The following is a 27,106-nucleotide window of genomic DNA, read 5'->3' on the forward strand; positions in this document are numbered from 1 at the left end:
GGAAAGGAGCTCAAACCGTGGACTCATCCTCCAGCAGGGAAAGGAGCTCAAACCATGGCCTCATTGTCCAGCAGGGAAAGGAGCTCACCTTATGGCCTTGTCCTCCAGTAGGAAAAGGAGCTCACCCCATGGACTCCTCCTTCAGCAGGAAAAGGAGCTCACCTCATGGCCTTGTCTTCCATCAAAAAAAGGAGCTCACCCCGTGGCCTCATCCTCCTCCTCCAGCAGGAGAAGGAGCTCATCCCATGGCCTTGTCTTCCAGCAGGAGAAGGAGCTCAGCCCATGGCCTTGTCCTGCTCCTCCAGCAGTGAGAGGAGCTCACCTCATGGCCTTGTCTTCCAGCAGGGAAAGGAGCTCATCCCATGGCCTTGTCCTGCTCCTCCTGAATTCAGGAATTCAGCACTAAAGGGAGGTTCTGGCGCTGCCTTTGAGGATTCAGCACTAAAGGGAGGTTCTGGCGAGGGTTTTGTGTCAGTGTTAAAGCTCTGAGCCTGCAGAGCGACTCGTGGCTGGTGCTGTGAGGAGAGGAGACCTTCAGCAGGATCTGCAGCCCCTGGAGGTACAGCCAGGCCCTGGTGCATCCCCCTGCCCTCAAATCAGTGCTGAACAGCCACGCCTGGTGCCTGGCAGCCAGAAATGCAGAATTAGGAGGGTACAGAAGGATTTCTGTCACTGCTGGGCTGCTCAGAGGTACATCCTCTGTGCAAACAAGTGAGGAGTGAGCTCCTGGCTCGGGCTGGAAGTGAAACAAGGGAAAATTGGCAGTTTAGCTGCAGATCAGTGCCTATTTTTAGGGCAGTTCTCTGAGTCCAGCAGCTGCCTGGGGAACTGGGAATGAACCCTGGGCAGCCTCAGAGAAGACTTTGGACTTTGCCTCCACGTTTCCCTCATTTTGTGCTGTCAGCCCTGGTTGTAAACCCCAGTGACACCGAGCACACACCGTGTGGGGCTGTCAGCTCCACCTCTGTTTGTGGATTGGAAATAGTGTCAATAATTCAGCGTAGCAATGGTCCAAACTGGGCAGCACTGGCACCAGGGCTCCCCATACCCCTTCTGCAGGCACTAAAGCAAGGCTGGCACGTTCTGCTCCTCAGTCAGAGCTGCAGAGCAGATTCTGGGGCAGCCCCAGATGCTCACAGCGTTTAGAGATGGAGATTTTATTATTAACACACAGAACTTTGCAGGGATGGTTCCTTTTATAACCACAAACAACTTTGCAGGGTTGGTTCCTTTCATAAACACACACAACTTTTAATTTTACGACTCAGCTGGGTGGGAAAAGCACGAAGGAGTTCCTGCTCATGGTGAAAAATAAAGCTGCTCCAGGCTGTGTTTGCCAAGGTGGGAGTGTTTGAGGACCAATATTCACATTTTTTCTACGTGTTTTAATGAGTGCCCGAGCCCCTGGAATGGTTCTTTATCTGCCATTTCCTGAGGAGCTGCGGCTTCCACACCACCCTTGGGCTGTTCCTGGAAGTGCAGGACAATTCTATGCCCATCCTAAGACAATTCCATGTTCATCTGGAGACAATTCCATGCTCATCTTTGTCACTATAGGACACAAAACAACATCAGCACACACAGCTGCTCTCAAGGTGAAGAAAAGGGAAGTTTATTTTCTGACTCCAGCATTTACAGTTTTCTAAAAGTGACAGTGACTGTGTCACCTCTCCAATGACACTGGACAAACCAACAGCCCATCCAATTTCTCTTCTTCAATAAAAGAATGCAAAACAATGAGTTATTTACAGAAAGCGTGTGAGAAAATCTGCCACAAGAATGTAAACATCAGAAGGCTTAGAGAAACTTAAAAAATCAAAGTGACACATCCTGGAGACAATTTCCATGCTCATCCTACAGACAATTTCCATGCTCATCCTACAGACAGTTCCACACTCCCATTCCGGTGACTTTTCCCAGGTTTTCCATGGGGAATTGTGGAAGCTTCATGTTCTGCAATACAGATTTTCCTGAAGGACTCGGTTTTGCACTGAACATTAAAATCTGCCCGCGGCCGCCGTGTGTGCCCAGCGGGTGTTGATGGGCCATTAAAGATGCAATGTTCAGTTTTGAGTGAGAATTCCGCTCTTTGGGGGAGGCTTTGCGGGGCTGGGGGGACACACAGGGTCCCGTTCCCGGGGGCGGTGCGGGGCTGGGCAGGGGCATCCCCGAGCTGGCTCTGATCCCATCCCCACCCCGATCCCGATCCCGGCCCCCCGATCCCGATCTCGATCCCGGGGCGGAGCCAGCGCCATCCCGCCCCATCCCGCCCCCGTTCCCGCGGCAACCGGAGACGCGCCGGGAGCAGGTAGGGCCGGGAGTGCGGGTCCCGGTACCACCGCATCCCATGGCATCCCAGCCCACCGCATCCCATCCCATCCTGTTCCATTTCATCTCTCCCCATTCCCCCTCACCTCACCCCATCCCATCCCATTTGATCAATCCCATCCCATCCCATCAATCCCACCAATCCCATCCCATCCCATCCCATCCCATCCCATCCCATCCCATCCCATCCCATCCCACCCCATCCCACCCCATCCCATCCCATCCCATCCCATCCCATCAATCCCACCAATCCCATCCCATCCCATCCCATCCCACCCCATCCCATCCCATCCCATCCCATCCCATCCCATCCCATCCCATCCCATCCCACCTCATCCCATCCCATCCATCCCATCCCACCTCATCCCATCCCATCCCATCCATCCCATCCCATCCCATCCCATCCCATCCCATCCATCCCATCCCATCCCATCAATGCCTCCCACCCCATCCCAAATCCCTGATGGATTTGCTTTTCCCCTCAGGAGTGCTGGGACCCTCCCCTGGCACTGAGGTGACATCCAGCATGGGGACTCTGATGGGCACAGGGCCCTGTCACCATCCACAGCCTCCTGCACCCTCTGTGAGTTCCCAGCAGCCTTTTTGGTGCCCTTTCTGTTCCTTTTGGTGCCCTTTCTGTTCTTTTTGGTGCCCTTTCTGTCTCTTTTTGCTGTATTTTCTGTCCCTTTGGTGCCATTTCTATCCTTTTTGGTGGCCTTTCTGTTCCTTTTGGTGTCCTTCTGTCCCTTTGGTGCCCTTTCTGTGCCTTTGGTGCCCTTTCTGTCCCTTTGGTGCCCTTTCTGTCCCTTTTTGGTGCTTCAGGAGGATGTGGGATCAGTGACACGAGTGCAGCCATGCCTTTGGGCAGCTCTTTGGGTTCTTGCTGCAGTCACAGCCCCACAAACCCCACGGGTGAATTCCTGACCCAGGAATTTCTCACCCAGGAATGGGGTTGGATCGTTTATGTCGGATCATCTCTGGGTAATGAACAAGTCAGCCCCGCGGGTCTCAGGAAATTATTTTTGCTACCAGAGAGAGAAAAGCGATGTATGAGACTGTAAATATTCCTGACCCAGGGATTCCTCTTTTGTTTTCACCCCCCAAACCCCGATTTAGTGACCAGAAGGGTGCAAGGACAAGGGCTGGGGTCATGCTGGAAGTGGCCAGGAGATGGCAATGCCCCCGAGTGCCACCAAGCCTGGGCTGGGAGGTCACTCACCCCAGGGGCAGCTGCTGGGGCATCCTTTGGGTGTCACCCCAATGGGTTTGGTGTCACTGGGCAGAGAATTCCCTTGGGAAAATTCAGGGAGTATTCTGAATTTCCTGTTAGTGAGAGGCTCCTTGCAAAAGCAGCACTGAGAGGCAGCTCTTGTGTGTAACTGACAGCAAAACACAGCCCTGCCAGCAGCCCTGGAAACTTGGGAGTCAAGCACAAAGGGAGAAGTGGAATTTAATTTTTAAAAGTTATTTTTAGCCCCCACATCCACCCCAGCCCCATTTGTGTCCCCACAATGGGCAGGAGAATGGCTCAGCAGGTCCAGCCTGGTTTCCATTCCCTGGCATTCAGGTACAGATTAGAAACTGTAAGAATACAACGAGAAACTCCTGCAGAAAGAAATCTTTGATGAGAAAACCTCTGAGCAGGGCTGTGCCCGAGCCTGGCAGGGAAAATGAGAACATTTGGAACATTTTTGCCTTTGCTGGGGCAGAAGGGGGCTCTGCAGGAGGGAGATGGGAGGAAAGGGAGCCCCTGCATCCCAGATCCTCTTGGTCGACCCAAAAATCTCAAAATCCTTCCTTGTTATATTACAAATCCCCTATAAATGTGTGTTTGCCATGTAAAAAACAGGTGGTAAATACATATAATGCAATAAATAGAAATAATTTATAATTTAATAATGTACATATATAATATACCATATATAATATACAATATATACCATATATAATATACAACATATAATATATAATATACAACATATAACATATAATATATAATATATAATACCTACTATATAATATATAGTAATATATAATATACAATATATAATTATATAATTTTTTATATATATATATAATGTAATAATTTATTAGTCAAAAGGAGCATTTTAAACTCCACACTGGAAGCTCTGAGTGTGTTTTGTTGGTTTTTCCTCCAAAATTAGGTCACTTTTTGTCTCATGAGGCAACCACTTCATTTTCTCACAAAATTTTATTGGAATTGCACAGACATAAGCTACTCAATTGCATTAAAAAAAGAGGTTAAATATTTATTTAATGGCATTTTGAAGCTCAAAAGTGAACGGGATCAAGGCTCCAAGCCCCCAGCAGCCCCAGCTTACGAGGCTTTGTGCAAAGCCTGGCTGTAATCTGTTGTTTTGCTGAACAGATGTGGCATTAGAACCGATGAAAACATCAAAATCTCCACTCCCGGGGAATTATGAAAAGCAGGGAGAGCAAAATGAGTAATTTAGAGCGGGAGGAGAGGGAACCGCCTCCTTTTGGGCTGGGTATACAGGGAACCGACCTGTTGCTTCTCTTTCTGTATTTTAGCTGTGTTGGGCTAAAATTGTGAAATTGTGCCATTGATTTTTCCTCGGGATGCATCAACACTTAGGCAGGGTGAAAAAAAAAAAATTAAAAAGTTTGTTTTTAAGCGCGTTTCACACCTAGAAATCCTGGCAGGACATTTTGGGAGCGGAGGGCAGCGGGTCAGGGCTGGCAGAGCCCCTGCCCGGGGGTTTCACCCATTCCGCTTTCATTTTCCCATTTTTCCTTCCCGTGGCTCTTCCTGAAAGGTGACACCGACTCCGAGAGGCAGCGTGGGGACACTCGATACCCATTTCTGTCGTGGGAGCACTTAGTGGTGTACAGAGCGAGCTGGGGGTTGTGCTTATTGTTTGGACGTTTTCTCTCGCGTTTGGGGTTGGTTTTTTGGGTTTTTTTTTTTTTTTGTTTTATTTTTTTGCGGTTTTGTTTTGTTTTGTTTTGTTTTTGGGTTTTTTGTTTTTGTTTTTTGCATGTTTTTGTTTGCTTTGGGTTTTTTTTTTTTGTTTCTTGGGTTTATTTTGTTTTGGGTTTTTTTGGGGGGGTTGTTTGGTTGGTTTTTGGGGTTTTTTTGTTTGTTTGTTTTTTTGGGTGTTTTTTCTTTGTTTTTTGGGGAGACTTTTTGGGGGTTTTTTTTTGGGGGGGGGTTGTTTTTTGGTTTTTTTTTTTTCCATTGAAAAACGAAGTGTTCAAACCTGCGAACCTCCCAGCCGTCGTGGCCTGCCTTGCGGCTTCCTGTGGCTGCAGAACGATCTCCTCTCAGCGCTCCGCTCCCCGTGCAGGGCATCACCTCCCTCCGTCCCTCCTTCCTCCTCTTCCTCCTCCTCTCTCCCTCCGTCCCTCCTTCCTCCTCTTCCTCCTCCTCTCTCCTCCCGCTCCCTGCGCATGGCGCGTTTGAAAACCCCATTTCCCCGGCGCGTTCGGGGATAGTTCCGCGCTCTGTTTTCCCCCTTTCGGCTGGAAATGGCTTTCAGATGTTTTCCCCCCGCGCCCGCATCTCGCAAAGCCGCGGCGTCGCCGTGACAACCGAGTGACATCTCCGCCGCCTCCTCCCCCCGAGCATGCCCACAGCGGCTCCGCTCGGCCCGGCCCGCACGGATGGGACCATGAGAGCCCTTCCCCGCCGCCTCCCGGCCTTTGTGCTCGGGAGGAAGAGGAGGGAGAGCAGCGAGAGGCGGCGCCGCGGCCCCTGAGCCCCCCGGGACCATGCTGGCCTGCCTGGCCCGGGGCAGCGTGCTGGACATCCTGCAGGAGGGATTCAGCGAGGTAAAGCCGCGGCCCCCGGCTCCCTCGGGAGGAAGGCACGGCGGGTTAGTGCGGAATTGGGAGGCAGAAATGGGGGGAAACAGCGAGATTTATCAGCGGGGAGCGGGAGTTGGTGAGGAGTTTGTGGCTGGTTCTACAGGAGGGGTTGGAGCTCTTCTCGACGCTCTGCTGCTGTCCCGGGAAATTACAGAAACTCTGGGGTTACAGTAAATTGTACAAACTCTGGGATCTCGGTAAATAACACAAACTGTGGGGTTACAGTAAATAACACAAACTGTAGGGTCCCGGGAAATAACACAGACTGTGGGGTCCGGGAAACAACACAAACTGTGGGGTCCCGATAAATTGTACAAACTGTGGGGTCCTGGAATAACACAAACTGTGGAGTCCGGGAAATAACATAAACTGTGGGGTCCAGGAAATAACACAAACTGTGGGGTTACGGTAAATAACACAAACTGTGGGATCCCCGTAAATAATGCAAACTGTGAGGTCCCAGGAAATAACACAAACTGTGGGGTCCTGGTAAATAACACAGACTGTAGGGTCCCAATAAATTGTACAAACTGTGGGGTCCTGGAATAACACAAACTGGGGGGTCCCGGTAAATAACACAAACTGTGGGGTCCCAGGAAATTGTACAAACTGTGGGGTCCCGGTAAATAATACAAACTGTGGGGTCCCAGGAAATAACAGAAACTGTGGGGTCCCAGGAAATAACACAGACTGTAGGGTCCCAATAAATTGTACAAACTGTGGGGTCCTGGAATAACACAAACTGTGGGGTCTCGGTAAATAACACAAACTGGGGGGCCCCGGTGAATAACAGAAACTGGGGGGTCCTGGTAAACATCACAAACTGGGGGGTCCTGGTAAATTTTACAAACTGTGGGGTCCCAGTAAATAACACAAACTGTGGGGCAGCGTTTGTTGTGTAAAATCGACTCCTCTGCTGAGGGATGTGTGCTGGGAGATGGAAATCTGATTTATGGACTCACATTGCTTGGGAGAGGCAGCCAAAGAGCTGCTTTGGGGTTTTGCCCCCCATCTTTTTCTGTAAAATGAATCCTCGGGGGACTGAAATGGAACTTGGTGGGGAAAATGTAATTTTTAAAGTGTTTTTATTCACCTATTCTGCTAGGAGAGTAATGAATTGTAGAATAAGGACATGCACAAGAAACTGCAGAGGTGGGGATCCCATGGCTGTGGGGGGACAGCAGTGGGACCTCCCTCTTTGGGGGGCACAAAAATGAGTTTTGTTGGATATTTATGGATATTTATAATCCCCGGGCAGCCCATTCTGGGGCTGAAAAGGAAGAAAAACTGAGTGGGGATTTGCTGGAAGCCCAGAGCTGCTGCTATTTTATCTCTCACTTGTGGGGGGTTTTTATCCTTTCTTAAAGCGCAGAACTGAATCCTGTTTAGTGTTGGGTGACTCCTCAGCCGTGCCGTGCCTGTTATGCACAAAACATGAAAAATGAACCCTGGACATCCCTGCTGGGCTTCCCGAATCTGGGAAAACCAAACTGGGGGTGAAACCTGAGCCTGGCCCGGCTCCTGGGGCTGGAATGGCTCCGTTCCTCCTCCTCCTCCTCCTCCTCACGGTGTCAGCTCATTTTTAGCCAGCCAAGGTCTGGGTTTAGATCGAGCTTGTACTTCCTGTGCTCGGGGCAACACATCCTCCTCAGGCACAATTAGTGACTTATTTATTAATAATTTAATCAATGATGGGAGTGAACCCCAGCGATGCTCAGTGCCTGGCCCTGGCTGGTTTTACCCTCAGCTGTGGAAGAAACTTCCCTCTGCCACCAGAAAAAACAGATTATCGGGATCTCTGCCTCCTCACACGCCCCAACAAAAGTAAAACTGAAATGGGTTTGGCAAGGGGAGGACCTGGGATTTGCCAAGGCTCTGGGAATGAGAGAGGAGCTCCCACTCCATTCTTGCTGTGATCACCAGCTCTGAGTCCTGCCCGTCTCCGTTGGCCTGTTGGGTGTTTATTTACACAGAAATTAACGTGGAATTGTGTCCCCATGCCCGGTGCTGTTTACATTAAAATTAACGTGGAATTGTGTCCCCATGCCGGGTGTTATTTACATTTACATTAACGTGGAATTGTGTCCCCATGCTTGGTGCTATTTACACAGAAATTAACGTGGAATTGTGTCCCCATGCTGGTGCTGTTTACATTTACATTAACGTGGAATTGTGTCCCCATGCTTGGTGTTATTTACACAGAAATTAACGTGGAATTGTGTCCCCATGCTGGTGCTGTTTACATTGACATTAACGTGGAATTGTGTCCCCATGCCGCGTGTTATTTACATTTACATTAACGTGGAATTGTGTCCCGATCCCGGGTGCTGACCAGACCCAGCACAGCCAAGAGCCTCGGGGAGGTTCCTTTGTCCCTTTTTCTCCTTTTCCCCCTCCCTTTCCATCCCCTGTGACCGAGGGCACCTCAGCAGCCCAATTATCCCTAATTAGTGCTGGAGCAGCATTGTCCTTCTGCACTGCTGCTTTCTCCACCATGTGAGGAATCCCATGCTGCTCCAGGCTCCCTGAAATTGCTGAATTGTCACTTCAGGCCCGTTTATTTCCCTTTTTCCCCTTCCCTTTCAGAGCCAGGGCCCTGGTGGCCGCTGTCACCTGCAGACATCTGAGGGCAGGATGGTTTTGTTTGATGTTGAGATGCAGCAAAGTCCCCCCCGTGGGCATTAAAGCCCCTCATTAATGGCTTGCCCTGCCTTGAAGGTGTTTCCCTGCTGTTTGTGGGGATTTCTGCGGCTCCCAGGCCGATAAATAATTCAATCCCACAGCTGGATGGGGCCCTGGGGATGTGTGGCTGCTAAAAGCAGGAGTTTATAATGAAAGGGAACCACAGAGAGGGGGCTCATCTGCTCTGACCGTGTCCATGTGGCCCCAGCCTGTTCCCTTTCCTCGGGGAAATGCAGTTTATTTATGTGCTGACACTTCTGCCGGCTCTTGCAAACAGATGGGGCACAGAGAAATGTGGCACAAGTGAGCTCCAGGCTGCATTTGAACGACACCACACCTTGTCTTTTTCGAGCTGGAGGATCATTTCCTGTGGCAAACTTCATTATGTGGCTGCCCGTGTGCAGTGAGTCATTTAAAATAACTATTTTCTTCCCCCCCTCCCCGAGATTATGCTGAACAAACAGTCCATTCCAGAGAGGCCAGGGAGGCTGGCAGGGGTTGTGGGGCAAGCAGGGCAGGGTGAAATGCAGGGTTGGGGGAAATCTCCCCCATTTCTGGGCTGCAGGGAGCTGCAGGGCTGTTCTGCCCCTCACCAGCTGTTCCACGGGGTATTTCCCGTGGTTCTCAGCCCAGTGGGTGATTCCTGCATTTCCCAGCCCCTCTTGCCTGGGTGGAGGTGCCATCCTGCCTGTGAGCTGTCACTCCTCACCCTGGGCAATGCTCTGGGGGTGATTTGGGTTCGTTTCTCTGTTTGGAGTCATTTTCTGGGGTGTGAGCCCTCTGCTCCCCTCGAGACAAGGTCATGATCTGTGATTCCTCGCCCTGGGGGTGATTTGGGTTCGTTTCTCTGTTTGGGATCATTTTCTGGGGTGTGACCCCTCTGTTTCCCTCGGGGCAAGGTCCTGATCTGTGACTCCTTGTCCTGGGCAATGCCATGAGGTGATCTGGGTTCGTTTCTCTGTTTGGGGTGATTTTCTGGCTCTGTTCCTCTCGGGACAGGGTCCTGATCTGTGACTCCTTGTCCTGGGCAATGCCATGGGGTGATTTTGGTTCATTTCTCAATTTGGGGTAATTTTCTGTCTCGGCTGCCCTCGGGGCAAGGTCCTGATCTGTGACTCCTCACCCTGGGGGTGATTTGGGTTCGTTTCTCCGTTTGGAATCATTTTCTGGGGTGTGACCCCTCTGCTGCCCTCGGGGCACGGTCCTGATCTGTCACCAAGAGTTCTCAGCTGGGTGATGTCAGCTCAAGGAGCTGGCACTCACCCTCTCCTGCCCCGGCGCTATTTATAGGATTAATAGGATTCACCATGGAGAGCTGGTTTGACTTCTGGCTCCCTCATCCTGCTCAGCCCCAGGGCTCCTTCAGGGGCACCGAATCCCACCCCAAGCTCCGGAGGTGCTGGTTCATCACCCCAGCTCTGCTCTGGGGTGAGCCTGGCAGCGTCTCACACCTTCCCCAGCCCGTAAAGCCTGGGGGAGGCAGCAGGGGCTGAGCCTTTGCAGGGTGTCTGGGCTGCCCTGCAACCCCTGCAGGGCTCCAGCACAGACAGAAAACACATTTACCCCCAGATGTGCTCCGTTATCAGTTTTCCCCCATACCCTGGTGCCTGGCCAGCAGTGGGACTCCTCAGCAAGATTTTGCTGCTCTATAGGATTAGGGTGGAGCAGTTGGGATCAATCCCTGCCTTGGTGGCTAAGCCAGGCTGTCCCTTGGCAGGCTGTCCTCCCAGAGCATTTGCACAGGAGCACTCCCACATTTCTGCTTTTCAAACCATTTTTTCCAGGAACGGGAAGATTATTGCAGCTGCTTTATGGGTGGAATGAGGAAAAAGGGGATGGCACATGGAGACATGGCAGAGGGAATGCAAAATTCTGTGTCCTGAATGTGCCTTTGGGGCTCTCACTCTGGGTTAGGGAGCCTCTCTGGGTGTCCTTCCAATCTGCAAAGTTTCTGCTTGCAGATTTTGGAGTCCTGAGGAGCTGAGGGTCCCCTCAGAGCTGCCTGGGGATGAGGATGGTGCTGAAGGAGGAACAATGCTCCTTAATGCTCCTTTCCCCCCCAGAGCAGCAGGGGATGTGTCAGTGCTTGGAACTGACAGCTCAGGGTGAATCATGTGCTCCAAAGTCCTCTGTGCACTCAAAGCTCAGCTCTTTCCCAGTTTTTTTGCCTTTATTTTTTGCCTGTAGCTGGCACAGAAGCTCTGCCTGGGTGGGAAAAGGGCCTCAGGTACCTGCTGAGCATCATGTGAGAGGTGCTGCTCCCTCAGGGTCTTATATTTGCATTATTAAGCCCTTTCACTCAAAATTAAACTCAAAATTAAGCTCAGAATTAATGAAATGCCAGGATTTAGGCACAGGTGGGAATGACTTCATCCTGGGTGGCTCTGGAATGGGCCATGGCAGCTTTTGGCTTTACAAGAGGTGAAAATCAAAGGGGCTGAAATAATTTAGGGAGTTTGGATGGAACTTGTTCTTGCTGCTTACACTTAAGCTCCTCCTGTTAATGGGTAAAGAAAGGAGTGAGGGAAAGGTGGAAAACTCTGCAGTCAGAAATTCCATGTCCTGCTGGAGGGCTGGGCACTCTGGGAATCAACACCTGCTTTAAATTATTATGAGTTTTATGAAGGAGAACTGCTGTGGGTGCTGTTGGTCATTCTGGCCTCACTGTGGTCATGACTGGGTGGTTTTCACTGTTGGATGCATCTGAACACATTAAAAAACCTGAATCACGTTCAAACGTCAATTTTGAGAGGGGAAAACAAATCTTTTTCTGCCTTTGAGAGCAGAGGGAATAATTTTCTTTGCTTGGGAGCTTGTGCTTTCTGCTTCCACAAAGGCCTCCTTGAAAAGCAACAAAAAATTAATCAGCAAACTGGAGGAAGGCTGGGTGGAAAATTACAGTCCCCATCTAATTAAGGTAATGTCAGAAAGCTTAGAAATCATTCAGGGCCTCAACCTGATGCAATTAGGCTGCTGCAGACCTTTGGCTCAGGGCTCTGGGGGCAGGAACAGGGAATTCTTTTCATCCTGGGCTCTTCCTGCTGCCCTCAGCATCCCTGGGGCTTGGGCAGTGGCCACAAGTGTGCCACAGAGGGAAATGGGTGTGAAGAGCCCCAAAAACCTCATCCTAGAGCATGACTGAGCCCCAAAAATCTCATTCTAGCAGGATAATCCCCTAAATCAAACAGTGAGGATGGATTCCAGCTCATTAAAGCAGTGCACAAAGGGAAATGGGTGTAAAGAACCTCAAAAATCTCATCCTAACAGGATGGTTTCCTAAATCAAACAGGAATGATGGATTCCAGCTGATCAAAGCAGTGCACAAAGGGAAATCAGTATAAAGAACCCCAAAAATCTCATCCTAGAGGATTGAGCACCAAAACTCTCATCCTAGCAGGATGATTCTCTAAATCCGGTGATAAGGATGGATTCCATCTCATCAAATCAATGCAGAGAAGGGATCTGGTTCCAGAACAGAAGGAAACAGGGTCACTGGATCTACTGGAAGATAGCAGTGAGCAGGGCAGGCCCTCCTTGCTAGAAAAATGATTTTGTCCATTTGTTCAGCACCAAAAAGTCCATTGTTTTAATCCCAGAGAGGTAAAAATTAACCTCATATATCCCAACCTGTAATTTGCCCCTGGAACTCTGTTGGGATGTCCTGTAGTCCCCAAGACCTGGGTTTAAAAACCTCCTGCCCTGCAAAGTGTTCCAGAGTAAGACAAAAACACCAAAAAAGCTCCAGCTCCCTTCAGGTACAGCTGCTGCTCTTCCCCATGGCAAGTACAGGTAAAAGGGGCTTTTTTTGGAACACAAAGCTGTGTTAATGTAAGCAGGATTAAGCTTAGCTCCACCATAATCCTGAATAATGTGTGTTCTGTGGAGCACACCCCACACCAGGCTGGTTTTCCTCTGAAAAATTCTGGGTTTGGAAGAAATGTTGGTGAGAAGCTGAGTAGTGAAGGATTTTGGGCCCTCCAGCTTCAAAGGTTGCCCTTGGGGTTTCTGCTGAGCAGCTCGGGGGCTTTGTCCCTTCATCCTACGTGCATTTCACAGCACTTGGCCTTTTTTAGGTCACTTAACTTTTATTTCTGATAAATTTCCTTGGGAGGCTCAGTCACATGCCCCCCTCAGCTGCCAGCACTGACAGCTCCCTCTCTGGATTTCTGAGTTCTGCAGCAATCCAGGGCTCTTGCTGAAGTCCCTCAGCCTGCCAGGATTTTGGGTACAAACTTAGGAAATGCTCTTCATCCAACTGTCTGAACGTCTGCAGGAAAATCTGATGTTTAATGGAAAAAACCCAAAACCAACCAAGGGAGTCTGTAAATGAGGTGTAAGTCTGCAGAATTACAGCAGCCATGGGAGTGAAACGACTCTGTCCTGGTGCCATCCCAATTCCATTGCCTCAGAAGCCTCCTTTTAATGCTCATTGTTTAAAATGGAACTGCTCTGGGATTTAGGGATGGCTTTTTTATATTTTACTAGTAATAACAGTGACAACCTCCTCCTTCTTTTAAGAGACTAAAATCTTGCCAAAAATTCTTTTTTTGTGAATGCACGAGGAATGTTCTGAGAGGAGGAGCAGAAAACAAACTGCTTGGTGAAAGGGATTTTCCTCTAAATGAGGCAGAGGTGGAAGAGCCACAGAGACTCCTCCAAAAAATGCAGATTTTCTGCAAGCTGGGAGGAGCTGTGTCCTTGGGGAATCAGTGCCAGTCCCTAAAACGATTAGAAAAATACAAAATAAAGACTTGTGAGGTGTAGGAATGTCGGGGGTGGGACGGTGGGGACGGACAGAGAGGAGAGATCTCTGAAGCCAGGTCATGGAACTTTGGGTTTATTGCAAAGGGCCAAGTGCAGGGCCCTGCTGGGAGCTGCCAGCCACAGCTCAGAGCAGGCCCAAAGAGGGAAAGAGAGTGGTAAAGAGAGATGAGGGAGTAAAAGAGAGGATCAGAGGGCAAGGTTCCCATTATGATACAATAAATCTTCTTCTGGTCTTGGAATTTGGGGTTTATTGCAAAGGGCCAAGTGCAGGGCCCTGCTCTGCAGGAATGAGAGAAAAGAGAGGTAGAGAGGATAAGAGAGTAAGAGGCTAAGAGAGCGAGTTTCCCATTACAACACCACAAATCTTCTTCTGTGTTGAATATTCTGATTCTCACTAACCAATCTAGTCCAAGATACAAATCCTACAGCATTTCCATGCAGCCTATAAGAATCATTCCATCACCATCCTGTGTTACATTTTAAACGAGCTCTTTCCTCGCCAAGCCTTGGAAGCAAGGCCAGGCCTGCAGCCTGCTCAGAGCCCCAGAGCCTCTGTGTCCCCTTCATCCAGGGCTCTGAAAACCACCTGCTTGCCATGATCTCTCATTTGTTTGTGTACAGCTTTATATTTAACCTTGTAAGGAGAGTTAAACCACATTACATCGCCACACTGTGTCACATTTTAAACCCTAAAAACTCCTCTTTGGGCCCCTTCTGCCAAGCTGTGGGGTCTGCCCTGACCCTTGGGTCTGTCTGCAAGCAGAGGGTGTTGTTCCATCAAAAGGGGATCACCTTCAGCAGCCACACCATTGTTTTCCAGTTGTTCGGTAACTGAGGGATCTCAAAGCTTGCTTTCATTTCAATCTCACTTACAGTTTCTATATTCTTTTTGCCAAGCAATCATATTTATAAATATTTCCTGTTTCATCTGCCCCAGCAAAGATGGATCAGATCTGACATTTCTGCTCCCTTTTGTGCCAGAGCCCCCAGGGCAGCCCCTTGGAGCCCCCAGGCCGTGCTGAGTGAGCAGAGCTGCCTCCCACAGCTCCAGGCGCCTTCCTGAGCCAGCCACCAGTGATCCGAGCTGGATTTCCTCTCTCAGGATCGTTCAGAGCCGGGCTGTGACCAGACTGTGACTTTGATGGGCTCTAAAAGCGTCAGCCCTGCTGAGATCATATGGGATGGGGGCTTAAAAGCTGCTGCATGGGCACAATCATGGGGAGCTTAGTGAAAAGGGAGCTAATCCCATCAGTGGATCCGTTTGTTCACCCTCCGTGTGCCACTGCTCCCTGCCCAGGGGATGGCAGCCTCTGCGGCAGCCCTGCAAGGGTTACAGGGAGGGCTGCAAAGGGAAAGGGCGCGGGCATCTGCTCGTGGCCTCGGGGTCATTTGTGCCACATGGGTCCTCAGAGTAACCAGGAACCTGAGTCTGGGTTTTCCTGGTCTGAGTTTGAGCTTTTCTGGTCTGAATTTGTGTTTCCCTTGTCCAAATTTGAGTTTTCTCGGTCTCTCAAACTGACCAGAACCTGAGTTTGAGTTTCCCTGGTCTGAGTTTGAGTTTCCCTGGTCTGAGTTTGAGTTTTCCTGGTGTGAATTTGAGCTTTCCTGGTCTGAATCTGAGTTTCCTTGGTCTCGCAGACTGACCAGAACCTGAATTTGACTTTCCCTGGTCTGAATTTGTGTTTCCCTGCTCTGAGGTTGAATTTCCTTGGTCAGAGTTTGAGTTTCCCTGGTCTCTCAGACTGACCAGGACCTAAGTTTGAGTTTCCCTGCTCTGAGTTTGAGTTTCCCTGCTCTGAGTTTGAGTTTCCCTGCTCTGAATTTGAGTTTCCCTGATCTGAGTTTGAGTTTCCCTGCTCTGAGTTTGTGTTTCCCTGCCCTGGGTTTGTTTCCCCGCTCTCTCCCACCCACAGCACCCCTCCTGAGCTGCTGCCCAGCCCCTGTTCCTGGCTCCCAGGCCCCAAGGCAGCTTCCCTGCATGCAGGAATAGAAACTGGGCCACTGGAAATGCTGAGGCAGCTCCCAGGCTGTGGAGGGGCTGTACAGGAGTTCCAAATGAGCCGCGCTGGGAATGGTACAGAATGAGGCTCTTGTCTCTCCAGGAATCCTCCCCTGCTCGTCCTGGAGTTGTTAAATGAGCAGACAATTGTTAAATTATTAAATTGTTAAATAATCAGGGTTCCCTGCCCCTGCACGCTGGGTTCCTGCTCTGGGAGTGAGCAAACCCCCAAAGTGAGGGGATGACAGCGCTGGTGTGGCTCCAATGCAGCTGAAATGCAAAACTCTGTGAGTTCAGCTCCAATTTAGATAAAATACAAAGCTCTGGGGGTCAGCTCCAATACAGATTGTGAGAAATGAACCGCATTTATCTCACAGGTGAAATGCAAAGCTCTGGGGGTCAGCTCCAATGCAGATGGTGAGAAATGAACCGTATTTATCTCACAGACGAAATGCAGAGCTCTGTGGTCAGCTCCAGTGCAGTTGAAATGCAAAGATCTGAGATTTCAGCCCCAGTTTAGATGCAATGCAGAGCTCTGGGCTCAGCTGTGCCCAGCCCAGGACCCCTGTCCTGGTCTCTCCTCGCACGCTGAGCTGCCCCAGCAGGCAGGGCTGGCAGCCAGGCTCTGGGGTGACACCTCTGCTCTGTGCTCCCCGGGGCAGGGGCTGAGAAAACCAGAGAGAAAAGCGAAATCCCTGCCATGCAAACGTTCTGCTTTCTGTTTCAGCAACAGCTGCAGGCCTATGTGGCCTGGGTGAATTCGCAGCTGAAGAAGAAGCCGGGGGTGAGGCCAGTGCAGGACCTGAGGCAGGACCTGCGGGATGGGGTCACCCTTGCCCTGCTCATCGAGATTGTAGGTCAGTGCTGCCATCTGGCCCTGCTTATCCCCCTCAGCTCTGGCTCTGGCCTGCAGGGGCTGCCCTGGCTCTGGCATCTGTCGGGCAGATGTTGCTGGGGGTGGCAGAGCTGGCTGGGAAGGAAAACAATCATAAATCAGATCACAAATGCAGTTCTATTAGAGCCCTTATGGCTCGGAGGCAGTTGGAGCAGATGGGGAAGGCTGGCAGGGGCACTGGGAGCTCCCACAGGGAGTTAGGGGTGGTTTTTGGGAAGAGTGACCTGTGTGCTGATGGCATTGGGCAGGGGGACAGGGAATGGGGCTGCAGTGAGTTCATTGTGCTCACTGCTCCTTCCTGCTCACACCCAGCCCCTGCCCCGGTGGGGGACGGCTCTCCAAACTCCCCCCAGGTGGGTCTGTCCCATTTGGCACCAGCTGAGTCTTTTCCGTGGAGCTCAGTCCATTGGGAAGAGGCAGCTCCAGCGTGGATCCCTCAGGGGGCCACAAATCCTGCCAGAATCCAGCCCCAAAACCTTGTCATCATCCCAACACAGCCCCAAACCCAGTCCCTCCTGGTGCTGGTTCCTGTTGAGCAGCACCACCAGCCCCATGCAGCACCAGCCATGAGACCAGAGCAGTGCCAGCGATGCCCCTGGCAGTGCCCAGTGCTTCAGCTCTCCTCTGATAAAGCTTTTTCTCTCCCTCCAGCTGGTGAGAAGCTGAGTGGCATCGAGCCCAACCCCAGCAGCCAGCAGGAGATGAGGGAAAATGTGGAGAGAGTCTTGCAGTTTGTGGCATCCAGAAAGATCCGCATGCACCAGACGTCAGCTAAAGGTGTGTGGCCCTTGGGGGGATTTCTGCTGCTGAAATTCTGTTTCTGGCTTTGTTTTCTATCTTATGAGTAAATTAATGTGTCAGTTTTCAGTTTGTGGGGGAGTTGGAGGTTTTCCCCCCTCTGGTTTAGTGAAGGTTTTGGGTTGAAAGATGGGGAATGCAGAGAAAAAAACAAAGTGACTTTTTTGCTGCTACTGAGCACTGAGAAGCCCAGGCAGTGGTGTAATGAAAAATACAGGCTTGGAATCTTCCACCAAAAGGACACACAAACCTGCTGGAGTGAAAGGAGACATGGAAAAAATATTTGTGGTTCACTGGAAGCCATGGGCTGGAAACGGAGAGGAGGCACAACACGCAATCACATGTCTGTGGCGTGGCTTAGTCAGGACTTTGAGCAGCTCTGACTGAATTGTTTTGGGAAATCTTGGTCTGGGAGAGTGGCTGATCTTTGCCATGACATCAGTGCTGGAAAACACTCGTGTGATCTCACTGAATGGGATTCATTTACATTTGCAGGGTGCTGCAAACAGCTGATGGCACAGGATGCCACCACTGGAGAAATGCCTTGCTGTTTGCCTTTAGTGCTTTAAAAAAGAGAATTCTGTGCCAAGAAAGTCAGTGGCAATCCTCAGTAACTGCTGTGCTCCTGAGTGAGCACTCAGTAATTACATGTCCAGTAATTAACTGCTGGAAATGGCCACGAAGGGAGGCTCAGGGCTGTGCTGTGGAGGTGGCAGCACTTTCCAGTGCCCTGCACCACCAGGGCTGAGCTGTGGCCCCTAAATGACAGCACTGGTGTGGCTCCAATGCAGCTGAAATGCAGAGCTGTGGGGTCAGCCCCAATGCCACAGATGAAGTTCAAAGCTCTGAGGTCAGCTCCAATGCAGAGGAAATGCAAAGCTCTGGGATCAGCTCCAATGCAGATAAAATGCAAAGCTCTGGAGTCAGCCCCAATGCCATAGATGAAGTGCAGAGCTCTGGGGTCAGCTGTGGCAGCTCAGCCCTCCTGTCCTGCTCCTCCTCCCACCCTGAGCTGCCCCTGCTGCCTTTCCCTATCTCCGTTTCTCCTGCAGCACCCGCAGCTCCGCCAGCTCCCCCGTTAACCACCCAACCATTTGCGTTTCGCAGATATCGTCGAGGGCAACTTGAAATCCACCATGAGGCTGATCCTGGCCTTGGCTGCTCACTTCAAGCCGGGCTCTGGCAGGGCTGGCGGCGCCGGTTTGGGGGGCAGGGGCTGGGCAGCCCCCCCGGGCCGGCCCCGGCCGCGCTCGGCCGCTGCGCTGGCACAGGGGGCGGTGGCCGTGCTGGCCGATGTCCGGCAGGACGTGCAGCACTCCGGCCGGGACCTGCTCCGGCACAGGCACAGGTGAGGCTGCTCTGGGGATCTCTGCTGCTCACAGCTGAGGCAGGGGGGAAGTTTTCCAGGGTGGAAATCCGTTTTGGTTTAGGTGGAGCGTACATCTTTAAGTGTGTGGCTGTGACAGTGGTCACAGGGCTCTTCAGGTGAGGGGAGAGACGAGAATGTTGGCTCTATGTTCAGAATGATTTAGTATTTTATGAGGTATATACTACATTATAACTATACTGAAAAGAATAGAAGGAAAGGTTTTCTCTCAGAAGGCTAGCTAAGGATAGAATAGAAAAGAGTGATAACAAAGGCAGCTGGCTCGGACAGAGAGCGAGATCCAGCTCTGCCGGGACTGGTCACTAAATCCAAACATCCACAAGAGACTAATCACAGATTCACCTGCTGCATTCCACAGCAGCAGATATATTCACCATAACTTCCCAATACCCATCACCTATGTTGGACAGTGAGCTTCTACTCTAAACCAATCCAAAAGTGCCACCATCACAGCAGAAGATGGAGGCCAAGAAGAAGGAGAAAGGCTGGACACGCCCAGATTCCTCCATCTTGGGACCCCGAGTCCCCATTCTAAAACCCCAAAAACCTATTTTTCACTCCGTGACCAACTAACTGTTATTCTAGTTAAACTCTCTTGACTTGTAATTCTCCATATAAGGTTGGTAATTGTTTTTTCCAAGAGCTCAATCAAAGGCACAGGGGTCTGGGGCTCCGTGCCAAGGTCTCTGGGCCCCCCAGGCAGGGGCTGGAGCCTTCCAGGGCAGCCAGAGGGATTCCCTGGGTTCCAACACCTGGGAGCATGCTTTGAGCTGGTTTATTTTCCAGCATCAGTCTCATTACATGATTGTGACAATGGGAAGGTGCCAGCAGCTCATGTCCCTGGCAGCAGACAAAGAACTCAATGTTACAACTTACTTTATAAGTTTTTTGACAAATCACACAAAACAAAAGCACATTGACAGTAGTTCTATCCAACCACTATGAGCACATGTACCTTTGCTTAAACAATGCTTGCTTATTTCAAATACAATACCTGCTTGTGAGCCTTAAAACACAACGCACAGAGCTCCATTATTAAGCTTAGAACTCCCTAATATCTCACTTTAGATAAACTTTTCTGTAGCTTAGGGAGTTATTCTAGCCAAGTGTTAATACACAGACCATTGTTCTATTTGTCCTTACTTTCTGCTTCTCATATAATTTTTCTTCTGACCAATCTCATGGCTGCTGCTTAGCTCCAATCACAGTCCTGCTGTCTCTGAGGCCTTTTGCAGCTTTCCCAAACCCCTCTGATTTTAAGGACTCCCACATAAATATATCTTTGCCACTGCTCCAGATGGCTGCTGAGTCCTGGGGGTGCTGAAAATCCACACACAAATAGGGAATAATGCTGAAAATCCCATTTTCCCCTTGCCAAAGGTGCTGTGGGGGTGACAATAACAATAATAGCAGTGACATTTAGCTGGGAGCCAGGTGCTGGGGCTGTGCAGGGTTTCATTTACACAGCTCAAGGTCATTTCCCATTTGGTACTGGCTCGAGGGAGCACCCATGAAACGGCCTGGAAAGGAGGCTGAGATGGTAACTGTGGTTGAAAAATGAAATGTTAAAGATTTCCCTTGCAAAGGCCTTGGAGTTCTTCAGGAAAGCCAGTCCTTGTGATGTCTCCTTGCATTCCCAGAGCTTCTGGAGTTTTGTAGTCATGGAATTAGGGATGAGTTTAAAACAACGTGGCCTGTTTGCCTGTTTTCGCTTAACACCAAGAAAATGGGCATCCCTGATAGGAAAATTGGCATTTTTCTGGCTCTCTCCTCCCTCCCTTTTTTGGAGAGAAGATTTCCAGCAGCACCCAGGTGAGGCTGCCCTCATTTTGTGCCTGTCACCGCCAGGAGCAGCAGCGTGGACGAGGAGATTGAGAATCCCTGCTGGAGCGTGCGGGCGCTGGTGCAGCAGTACGAGGGGCAGCAGCACGTGCCCCTGGAGCCCCACCCTGCCAGGTGAGCCATTTTACTGCCAAGGTGTCTCCTCTCCAAAATGTCACCCTGCCAGGTGAGCAATTTCATTGCCAAGGTGTCTCCTCTCTGAGATGTCACCCTGTCAGGTGAGGAATTTAGGAATTTTATAAATAAAATGTCTCCGAGATGTCACCCTGTCAGGTGAGGAATTTAGGAATTTTATTGCCAAAATGTCTTCTCTCCAAGATGCCACCCTGCCAGGTGAGGAATTTAGAAATTTTATAGCCAAAATGTCTCCGAGATGTCACCCTGTCAGGTGAGGAATTTAGGAATTTTATAGCAAAATGTCTCCTCTCTGAGATGTTACCCTGTCCGGTGAGCAATTTAGGAATTTTATACCCAAAATGTCTCCTCTCTGAGATGTTACCCTGTCCGGTGAGCAATTTAGGAATTTTATACCCAAAATGTCTCCTCTCTGAGATGTTACCCTGTCCGGTGAGCAATTTAGGAATTTTATACCCAAAATGTCTCCTCTCTGAGATGTCACCTTGCCAGGTGAGCAATTTCATTGCCAAGGTGTCTCCTGTGCCTGACATTGCCTCAAGTGCCTGTTTTCCTCACCAAAATCTGCTCAGTTCTGATGGAAAAGGGCACCCCTGGCTGGTCTGGAGGGTGAAAGCTCAGGAATCAACATAAAGCAGTTTTCTGTGAGAAAATGCAGCCAAAAGGGGCTTTTGAAGGAAAATTGCTGCAGTGAGGGAGCTGATCCAGCATGGAGAGCTCTGTAGTAAAGGGAAGCCGCTCCCTTTCCCCCCAGAGAACCAGAAACCACTCGGAAGAGCCAGAGCTGAGTTACTGAACAACTGCACTCCCTCTGGAAATGGAGCTGTGCTCCAGTTCATCTCATCTGGAGCAGATTCCAGGGCAGGGCTGCTCGTGGGGAGCTGCAGCCCTTTGCCTCAGAGCCTCCCACTGCCCCCGAAAGCCCCAACTCTGATTTTCCGTGTCCTTCCCTGCCGGGGCTGTTCCCCCAGTGCCTCCCTCCCGTTTGTGAGGGAGTGAGGAGCTCATTTGCCAAGGACAGATTGCCACTGACAGCCTCTCAGCAGGCAGGACGTTCCCCCAGTGTTTCTCAGGCCAATTTTACGCTCCACAGCACCATTGGAAGAAATTCCAGGAAGAATTTCTACCTGGAAATTAAGGTTGCTTTGCCCAACAGAGGAGAAAAGCACAAGAGTTTGTGTTTATCCCCCAATTGCGCTGCGTGTCATTGAGGGTGTGTTTATAAATAGACTTTAGGAGGAGCGTGGGGCTCCCGGGGAGGCAGTGCTGGAGCAGTGCCTCCACATGATGTCAGCAGTGTGCTTTGGAGGCCAGCCTGCCAGGGGGGATGTAGAAATCTGCTCTTGGCAGCGGCGTTGCATGGATAATGCCACAGGAGCTTGGCTCTTGAGCAGGGAGCTCAGGAGTGCCACATGCTGCTGCCTGCTCCCATCCCTCCCTTCGAGGGAGATGCAATATTTGATGTATTCTCCTGCCCCATCGGGTAGCTGCTGTTCCCTTATATTTTAATTTTTTAATTCTTTTTTTTTCTTTTATTATTATTATTTTTATTCTTTTATTATTATTATTATTATTCTTTTATTATTTATTTTTATTATTTTTATTTTTATTATTTTATTATTTTAGTATTATTTATTTTTATTATTTTTATTATTTTATTATTATTACCCTTATTTTCGTGGTAAGCAAAAATTTCTCTGCACATCCTGCGCTTCTATTTTATTTTTCCCCACAATGTCACGGATCCTCTGGTGATATTATTGCTGATAGGGCAGAACACAGCGAGAATCTTTCCAAAATGATCAAAACCTGGGAGAGTTCTTCCCCTGCAGCTGCTGGGGGTGTCTGTGCTGGCACAGTTCTGCACGATGGAAATGAGATGCTTTGAGATGCTTTCCCTTTCCTCGCGGGGAGGAATGGGCTTAGCTCGGTTCGGAGAACAGGCTGGGAGGAACGAGATGCATTTTTTAATGGTGAGAGACGTTACTGAGTGCAGGGACCCCTGCTCCTGCCAGCTGAGGTGTCCCAGGGCAGCATCCCCGGCTCTGAGCCCTCCCGATTCCCAGGGAGGGCAGCGCAGGCTGCCGAAATGATTCATGGAGAAATCTGCCCAAAATCAGCTGATTCCCAGGCTGCCGAGCCCCTCACCCATCCCTCTCCGTTTCCCCTCCCCTTCCAGCAGCATTCCCTCCCCCACCCCCGAGCCAGGCATCTCGGAGAAAGGCTGTGCCTGCACAGCCCGTGTGACAGCAGCAGGGACGGGGACAGGGACAGCGACAGCGACAGGGAGCCGTGCCTGGGCTGGGAGAGCCTGGGCACAGCCTGCATCCCCTAAAGCCAGGGAGAGCCTGGGCAGAGCCTGCATCCCTCTGGAAGCTGGGAGAGCATCCTGGGCACAGCCTGCATCCCTGTGGAAGCTGGGAGAGCATCCTCAGCAAAGCCTGCATCCCTCTGGAAGCTGAGAGAGCCTGGGCAGAGCCTGCATCCCTCTGGAAGCTGGGAGAGCATCCTGAGCACAGCTCACATCCCTCTGGAAACCTGGGAGAGCCTGGGCAGAGCCTGCATCCCTCTGGAAGCCGGGGAGATCAGCTTGAGCAGAGCCTGAATCCCTCTGGAAACTGTGAGAGCAGCCTAAGCACACCCTGCATCCCTCTGGAAGCTGAGAGCAGCCTGAGCACAGCCTGCATCCCCCTAAAGCCGGGAGAGCATCCCGAGCCCATCCCGCATCCCCCGGCAGCGCACGGACCCCGCACCGGCCGCAGCTCCTTCTTTCCCTCCCTCCTCGGATGCTCGGCAGCGCAAGGAGGGCGGGATGGGATGAGGAACACCCCCGGCAAGCCCGGAGCCTTGTGATGAACACGAGCGGCCGTGCAGCGGAGCAAAATGCAGCGGCAGCGGGAGGCGAATAACGGGCGAGGGAAAGCAGCGGGAGCCGCGGGCAGGCTGCGCAATTCCCCCCCGGCTCCCGAACCCAGCCCGTTCCTGGAGTTCCCTCTCGGCCGGAGGAGCCCCTGAGCCGGTTTTGTGTGTGTGTGTTTGTGTGTTGTTCCTGCCGGGAATCTCCTCGGCGCTCGGGCTCGCAGAATTTGCCCCGGAGTTGGGCAGGAGCTGAGCCCCGGGCGGTGGAGAGGGGAAGGAGGAATGAGCAGAGCCGGGATCCTGCGGATTCTGTGAGGCCACAGCTTCAAGTGGGATCATGGGAGGGAAGCAGGTCAAATGGTGAGCGAATGTGTGCGTCGTGGTGGGTGTTGGTTAGAATTCGGGGCATTCAGGGGCTCGCTGCTCTGGAGCTGGGCTGTGCTGGAGGATCTGGGGCTCTGGGGAGGCAGGATGTGGGTTAAGGAACCAAGTGGTGGAAGGAATAAAGTGGAGCAGTTTGCATCATAAATCTCTCTTGGAAAGCTTTCATTTCCCAGCCCTGGTTCCTGCATGCTTTAGTAGGGAATTGTTGTGCACTTTTAAAGGCATTGCATCAGAGGCTGTTTCACTCTGTGATGGCTCAGATTGATACAGAACCTGGGCAAGTGTTTGCAGCGTTAATTGGGTGATGCAGAAAGCGGCCTGACCTGTGCTGCTGCTTCAGCTGCCTCTGGCCCTGTTTGGGCACTGTTTGCAGTGTTTGGGAGGAGGTTGTGGATGCTGGCTGAGCCCAGGGGCCTTTGGAAATAGAAAAGCTGCCTGGAAAGGGTCTGGGGATGTGGAAATGCCTCAGGAAATGTAAAGCTGTCTGTGCTGGGGGGACCTATCCCCACCTGTGATGCCTTTTCTTGGCTTTGGGCTGTGGATCCAGCGCTGGGAGGAGTGGATGTGGAATGTTATTTCCAGGCTTGTTTTTCATCCTGCTCTTCCTTTTCCCTTCCCCTGTTCCACCACCTTCTCTCCCATCTGTGCCTGGTGGTGTTTTTCTGGGACAGTTTCTGCATGGATGAGAACCAGCAGTGCCTCGGGGTGAGGGCAGGTTCAGAGCATCAGCTGGGAATGGGAGGGAGGGAGGGAATTCTGAGATCTGTTCCTAGAAAGAAGTGAAATCCCTCCTGGAGCTGCTGGCCATGTCAGACCAGCTGGGCTTCCTGCTGGCGTCTGTGTGGTGTGAAAGTCCCATCCTTTCTTCTGGCCCTTGTTACATAATGCAATCCCAGCAGAACTGCCAAATCAAGTCATAAACAGCATTTTAAAAAACCCCAAACCCCATAATTTTATGCCATGCCCCCATTCAGGAATGAGCAGGAGCAGGGGCTGGTTTGATATTAAATTGATATTAAATTTGATATTAAAGATATGTCTAATGAGGGACTGCTGTGATGGATTTGGAATTCCTAGAGGTAAATCCTGGAGCAAAGCCAGGGGCCCTTTAAGCATCAGGGACACACCTGAAAGGACTGGCACTGTCCCTGTGGGACATTTCTATTGGACATTGATTATTCTTTCACTTTAACTCAGGATAAGTTTGGGCCACAAAAATCTGGCCTCAGGTCTGTAATTTGAATGAGGAGAGGCTGTCCTGGCCGTGGGAGTGGGGCAGGCAGGAGCAGCAAGTCATTTCCATCTCTATTGCAGGGCTTGGCCCATTCTGTGGGAGCTGTGGGAGACGAGCAGCAGTGCTGGGAAGATGCAGGGAGGGAGCTGCTGAAGCCTCTTATTTTTCTAAACCTATTATATTATTTCCACACTGTTTTTTCTTTTTTGTTCCCTGCCCTTTGTTTCTGTGTTGGGGGAGAATGAAAAATTAACTCCCGCTCACACTTGCAAGGATTAATCCCTGCGACTTTCGGGGTACATTGAATGGGTCAGTGAGCTTCAGCCACCTTTTGATGTTGTCTGGGAGATGCACTCAGGAAGAATTCCTGAGAAAAAGATTGCTTGAAGCTCCCAGTCAGCTGAGATGGCTCCTGTGAAAATATGTGGGCACTTGCAAGAAGTTTTAATCGAAGAACACGAGTGAGTTGAATCTGACTCTCAAATATATTGGGATTTAAAGTTGGAATGATTAATCTGAAAGCTCTGGAGCAAGAGATGAAGCATAAGGCTGGCAGTAAATGACTCCTCAGTGTGGTCCTACCCCTGTGTGAGAGTCTGAATTCAAAAATTTACATGTCCAGGCTGGGTTGTTGAAGGTTCCTCTGGGATGCAGATAATTCTTAGATAAAAGTGAATATGGAGAAATGCTTGTTCAAAATTAGTGTTGATTAACATAATCTCCACCATCTAAAAGAGCTGTTCCTGCCTTGCTCTGCAGCCTGACCTCACCCAGCCCTGTGCACAGTGCAAAGAGTGAATCCACTGTAGCCCCCTCGGAGGAGAAGGAGAGGCTGGTGATCCTCCAGGCTGAAGAAACGGAGCCTAAACCAGGTAAAACCTTGGCACTGTTCTGTGTGATAAACTGGAAACGCTCCCCAGGGGCTGCAGTGGGTCAGTGCTGCCTCCAGAGTGTCCTTGGGCGCTGAGGGATGCTCTGCAAAGCCCCCAGTGCTTCTCCCCCGTGTCACTGTCCCCAGTGCTGAGCGTGGAGATCTCCCTGAGCGCAGTTATAGGAAAACTGTGTAGGACAGCTTGGATGGCCTCAGGAATGAGGCAGGGATCCTGGGACAGCTGAGCCGTCCCCCTTGGCTCTGGCAGAGCAGCAGGGCCCTCTGGGCTGCCTGCAGCACATCCAGCCCCTCTCTCCTGCAGAAGAGGCCGAGGCTCGCTCCCAGCCCGAGTGGCAGCCGGGGAGCTCTGGGTCCTACCTGGAGAGCTCATGGGAGGAGCAGCTCCTGGAGCAGCAGGACCACCTGGAAAAGGAAATGGAGGAGGCAAAGAAGATGATTTCGGGTTTGCAGGTGAGGGATTTCTCTTCTCAGAGAGTGTTCCCTCCCAGGGTCACCCAGCCCTGCGTCAGTCAGTCTGTCAGCTTGGATGAACCTTCACACGTTCTCCCCACAATTCTTAATTTCTGGGGTCTTTCCCTCACTCCCCTCCCTGCCCCTCAGCCTGGTGTGTGTCTGGCTGTGCCTGGGGAGCAGAGCCCCTTGATCCATATGGTGAAGGCACTGAACTCTCTCAGAACATCCCTTTCTGTTTGTGCTGGGAACCACAGTGGCTTTGAATTGTAAATATTTATGTGGCAGTAAACAAAGCAGAGATTGTGTGAGGAGCACAGGCAGCTGGGCGGGCACTTTCCCCAGGGGACAATGGGCAGGACACAAAAGAGTCACCAAAAAAAAAGAAAAAAATTCCTTGGTTGACTGGTAAAATCTCTGCATTTGTGCCCACTGGGAGCAGGGACTGGCACTGCTGCCCCCTCGTCCCCTGGGAGTGGGGAGAGGCAGCTGATGTGGCCACGCAGGAAATTGGATTTGGTTCATCAATTTTCCTCCTCTTACTCAATAATTGGGAAGCTCCAGATTGTGACAGTTTGTTTGATATATTGAGGATCTGATGCACACAC

General features: G+C 50.9%; 1 protein-coding gene across 2 annotated transcripts in view; it reads left to right on the forward strand.

Annotated features, from left to right (window-relative positions):
• The first annotated feature begins 5,994 nt into the window (after positions 1–5,994).
• The window catches only part of DIXDC1 (DIX domain containing 1), a 29,256-nt gene continuing 8,144 nt past the window's right edge, over positions 5,995–27,106 (forward strand). The window contains exons 1-7 of one of the 2 annotated variants that reach the window (XM_058819042.1): positions 5,995–6,141; positions 16,350–16,479; positions 17,169–17,294; positions 18,423–18,663; positions 20,551–20,658; positions 25,916–26,028; positions 26,350–26,498. In XM_058819042.1, coding sequence (XP_058675025.1) covers positions 6,082–6,141; positions 16,350–16,479; positions 17,169–17,294; positions 18,423–18,663; positions 20,551–20,658; positions 25,916–26,028; positions 26,350–26,498 — 927 coding nt within the window. In that variant the 5' untranslated portion in view covers positions 5,995–6,081. Of the gene's footprint in view, positions 6,142–16,349; positions 16,480–17,168; positions 17,295–18,422; positions 18,664–20,550; positions 20,659–23,492; positions 23,899–25,915; positions 26,029–26,349; positions 26,499–27,106 lie in introns of those variants that run through there. The other variant, XM_058819043.1, reaches the window with a different exon arrangement.

Source organism: Ammospiza caudacuta, chromosome 23 (assembly GCF_027887145.1).
Source record: "Ammospiza caudacuta isolate bAmmCau1 chromosome 23, bAmmCau1.pri, whole genome shotgun sequence".
NCBI classification, from domain to species: domain Eukaryota; kingdom Metazoa; phylum Chordata; class Aves; order Passeriformes; family Passerellidae; genus Ammospiza; species Ammospiza caudacuta.